This window comes from Rhinichthys klamathensis, unplaced genomic scaffold, assembly GCF_029890125.1.
Source record: "Rhinichthys klamathensis goyatoka isolate OS25496 unplaced genomic scaffold, OSU_Roscu_1.1 h1tg000023l_1, whole genome shotgun sequence".
Lineage (NCBI taxonomy): Eukaryota > Metazoa > Chordata > Actinopteri > Cypriniformes > Leuciscidae > Rhinichthys > Rhinichthys klamathensis.
This window is the reverse complement of record NW_026606574.1, coordinates 260,362-264,981: the sequence shown is the minus strand read 5'-3', so window position 1 is coordinate 264,981 and position 4,620 is coordinate 260,362. Positions and strand designations below refer to the sequence as shown.

Below are 4,620 nucleotides of genomic sequence, written 5' to 3'. Positions count from 1 at the left end.
TACAATATCATGAGCTCTATATTAGACTATAGAGCGCTCACTATTCACAGTAAAGACACAGTAAAACATAACACACATACAAAACAAATGGCCAATTAGTGCAATATTAAGTGCGAAACCAATTAAAATGTTGTTGCTTGAAGTGCATAACCTTTATAACAATAAAACAAAGATAAAATTTAATACTGCATTACATACTGCATTACATTCATTCACTACACTGTAGGAATTTATTCTGGGTCTTCGTCACTCTGGTGAGCGTTTTCATTCACATCAGATAGTGCATCACTATAAAATGCGCTCACTGCCTCAGACACACCTATTGCTTTCAGGAGTGCAACCACATCTTGCTTCTTTGCTTTCTTCACTGTGGTTTGGCTTTCAAGAATGGCAGGTTTCAGGTCAGCCCACCGTTTGCCCCGTTTCAGCACACTGTGGAAGCAGTACTCCCCATTGTATGCCACCTTTATACCAACCTTGTTGGTACTCAAATCCAGCATGCGTGCTTCACTGATCTTGAAGCTTCTCTGCGCCTTCACGCACTCTTTTGTAGCTGACTTGTAATCAAAAGCCTTCCAGTCTGTGCCGTAAATGTACACATTACCAAACTGCTGCAGGAGGGCATGGTATTCTTGTGGCAGGAGAATTGTGTCGATCCTTCTGATTTTCTGCTCAATCCTGCCAAAAACTCTATCTGCGGGGAGATAGCTGTGCCCCCTGACTGGAAATGTGTGCTCGATGCAAAGATTGGGGAAGGTTTGCCTTAGCTCCATGAGCATGGAGACCATGGTCATATTTTTGTTTTGTCCATAGCACGAGTCACTGAAGAGCCGAAGCCCCTTGGATCTGCGAATTTGACTGGCAAGGCGAACTGTGAAGCAGTCATTCAAAGCAGATGGAATCATGTTGCTGTTCTTGGGACCCTGATTTTCCTGCCACACATAGAGATGGACATCCTCTTTTGGCTGCCGACTATTCTCTCCATGGTGTCTTACAACACCAAACAGGTAGAGATACAGCTGACGAGAGTAGTAGGCCTGCCCTATTGGAGTTTTGGGAAGGATCAGATTCTGCATCATGTCAAAGCAGACAGACACAGAATCCTTCGCAACTCTGCCTAGTAGGTCATAGAAAACACGAGCTCTACGACGATGCAAAATGAATGATGCAGATTCTATCTGCCTCTCTGCTTCTGTCATATTTGGATCTGTGATTCTGAATTTGTATTTGGCACAATCAGAACATGCATCAGTTGCTGGGTGGCCGAAGCCAAGATTGAAATTTTTGGCAAAAACAGAGTAGTAGAGGGAGTAGCTTGTGTGTGCGTGGTTTAGAGCCTCAAAGAGCCCATGCATCCTGCGCACACTGAGGTCAGCTGGCAGATACCTGCGCCCAGGTGCTCCCCTCCGCCCATAGTGGCTGGCCCTGGACGTGAAGGTCTTGATGTGATTTATGATCAGTTGCCTTCTACTGTCGTTCCCCTCGATGTTTCTCGCACCACCTCTTCTCTCCGGACGAGCCTCTGCAGTCTCGGCATAATACCGGGCAACCCGGGAGGCCCGGTCTTTGCTGATTCCTGTGGTAAAGTGAAGGTAAATTAATGAATTAGATCGATTCAATGTAAAACCAACATGCATACACATCATTACACACACTATACACATAGTCCAGTAAAGAATCACGCACACACACACACACACACACACACACACACACACGTTCCCTTTACCACACCTCTTCCCCTTGCTTCCCTTAACACCACTTTAAAGCCTCCTGGACTGTCACCAAATAAACAAACACACACACACACACACACACACACACACACACACACACACACACACACAGTGTGTGCACTCCCCCCTGCCCCTTGATTCCTTCCCTGAAGAGCGCTTTACAGCCCCAGTCTCCTCCACTATCTCCATCAGACAAGCAGATAAACACACACACACCTTCCTACTACATTTCATAAAGCGTCTGACCAGTAGCACCAGTAAGACATGAACACTTTCACCCCTGGAGTTTACAAACAGTTAGCACCGCTTTGTCTAGAAATGGCTTTAGCCATCCACTACACAAATAAAGGGTTGTGTATCATCATTACTTTTCTCTGATAAGTAGCCAAAAAACAATCCTTCTAATAGTATAAAACATGACGCCCATCAGTGTAACTACAAAGGAAAATCACATACAAAACGGATTTCAACTATTCCAAACATGAAAACTTTACTCACCCAAAACTGACAGGAATGTGGCCTTGCAAACTGGCAATTTGTTGGGGTGCTCATCCCACAGCAGGCTGTATTTCACGGTGACATTCCTCCCCTTCTGTCGGTTTTCGTCGTTCTGACGCTGCCGTTTTACCTCAGATACGCTCATCAGGTGAAGAAGTGCCGCGTCCTGATCCACCTTATTAGGTTTGTCATGAAACTTCTGAAAATTCATGACAAGGTCATCGGGTGTCAATCTATCTGCTTGGCAAAAGCATTTAGCTGAGGTGTGTTTACATCCAATGGTGGGGATCCGTCCTCCACCAGAGTAGCGCATCTTCTTAGTTTGTTGACGTTCGTGGTTGTCTTCGTTTAAACGCCGTCGTCTTCCACCTGGCGCGGGCTTAACAGCTTCTTCGGACCCATCAAAAGTGTTTATCACAGTCAACACATTCATTTTTCCGACGTATTTAATTCACACTGACGATGTTTACCTCACGCCTCACGTACACCTCACGCATGACAGCTATTCGAAGACTCCGATTGGCCGAGAGAATATATCGCACTTTGACTCGAAACGAGTGTAGCGGCTGTCGCGGTTTGGAGTAAAACGACACCTTTCAGTACAATTTAAACAGGGATATGTAGCGATTTGGTTAGAAAACATTTATGGAGCAGTGAGTAGGCTCGGTATACAACAGAATGACGTGACAAACTCATTTTTTTTTTAAATGGCGTTTATCGCGTTTTGGAAAAGAGCTCTTCATTTGCACATTAAGTACAAGAAAGGTGTTGACAATGTAATTGCAGACTCTTTGTCCAGATGTCATTTGTAAACTTGTAACCATGTTTACTCATATGTGTGGGGGTGTTACGACCCTATGGTTTGTATTTTGCTATCTCTGTTGTTTTGTCAGTCTCTCAGTATGTCTGTTTAGGAACGTCGTCTGATTGGTTCCTGCAGGATGATTGGAACGCCCATCTGATTGGTTCCTGCACGATGATTGCTGCTCGATCCTGATTGGTGCAGCTTGTTTTAAAAAGAGACATCACTTCCTTTACAGGAAGTCGGGAGATATTGTGTTTGAGCAGAGAGAGAGTTTGTGATTTGAATGTTAAGAGTTTTTGAGACTGAGTACCCTTTTTGTTTGTTTGTTTGATTTGAAAGAGAAAGTTTGTGATTTGAGACTGTTAAGAGTATTGAGACTGTGAGTACTGTTTGTTTATTTGTTTTGAAAGCTGTTTGTATCTGAATATCCTCATTGGTATATTTGACCCTTTGCCTGTTTACCGACACTGATTTGGACTGCCCTTTTCAGTTTGTTTGCCTGGCTGTATATATTGTAAATACTGATTGATTTTTGGGAAAGTAGGGAGCTCGACGCCATTTTCTTTATTGTAAACTGTTTAATCTCTGTTTTTGGTTAGGGAGATAGGTTTATTGATTGTATCTTCATTTTCTTTTCTTTTGGGTTAGGGTTTAGGAAAGAGGTTTAAATTTAAGGTTGTTTTGTTTGTTATTTTGGCATTGTCAGCTCCTGAATCTTAAGTCCCAAATTAAGAAAAAGAAATAACTTTTTGTTCCAATTCCTCATTTTTCGTTGACTCTTTCATGTTGCCCCTTTTCCCCTAGACGGGGTGTAACAACGTTAAATAACATAACATGGGTTGGGGTTATTTTTGTTTGGTTTTTCTTTGTGTTTTTCCCTTCCTGTTTTCCTTATGTTTCCCTTGTCTGTTTATTTTGTTTTTCTATCATATTTTCCTTTGGTCTGCTATTTCTCCTCCTCACTATCACTTCAATAGGGTCGCAACCTGGGAATGATGATGTGTAACTGACTGTCGTACAGTAGTTCCAGTGGAGGGACTGAAGACTAAAATTTTATTGTTTAAAGTTATTTTTTAGTATTAATGTTCTTTATTCATTTTCATAATAATTTCATAATGTATTTTATGAGTCAGAGTATGTTGTACATGTGTGCTGAGCAGAGATATGGGATGAGCTATATTTTGCATATAAGTATGTGTGCAATGAAACTTTCACTGAGCAGAGATGTTCCAATGATGATGATACATCAAATGTGTACAGTTGGCATGCTCTTTACAAGGAAAGGAATGTTTTTCAACTGATGCAAATGTACCACTAATGTGTGGTACACTAATTACTGTACTGACTCAGAGAATCATAAAGGCATGATGGGGTGAGAAGGAGAAATAGAGGCATGACAGGGTGAGGGAGGAGAAACACTGAGAAACCATTACAACTGGCATCATCTCTCGTGGCACAAAAATTGCCTAGGGATGATGGCTGTTTTTACATGGGTGGCTGCCTACATAAATCACTGGGGGTCTGCGGTCGCGCCCTCTTTGCAAATTGCTGCACCGGATCCTCCTGTGGGCCCAGGGCAAG

At 42.7% G+C, this 4,620-nt stretch overlaps 1 protein-coding gene across 1 annotated transcript; it reads right to left on the bottom strand.

The window, feature by feature from the left end:
• Nucleotides 1–230: 230 nt before the first annotated feature.
• Nucleotides 231–2,667, bottom strand: LOC130077555 (uncharacterized). Its single transcript, XM_056242839.1, has 2 exons — nucleotides 2,235–2,667; nucleotides 231–1,576 (listed from the first exon to the last, which is right to left on the bottom strand). The coding sequence occupies exons 1-2, from the start codon at nucleotides 2,665–2,667 to the stop codon at nucleotides 231–233; spliced, it is 1,779 nt and encodes a 592-aa protein (XP_056098814.1).
• Between the last annotated feature and the right edge of the window lie 1,953 nt (nucleotides 2,668–4,620).

Bases quoted from the DNA above. Each gene is read 5' to 3' on its own strand.
- LOC130077555 (XM_056242839.1), bottom strand. From the start codon at position 2,667: ATGAATGTGTTGACTGTGATAAACACTTTTGATGGGTCCGAAGAAGCT. The intron at 1,577-2,234 runs GTGAGTAAAGTT...ACTTTACCACAG, and splicing joins CACATTCCTGTCAGTTTTGG to GAATCAGCAAAGACCGGGCC.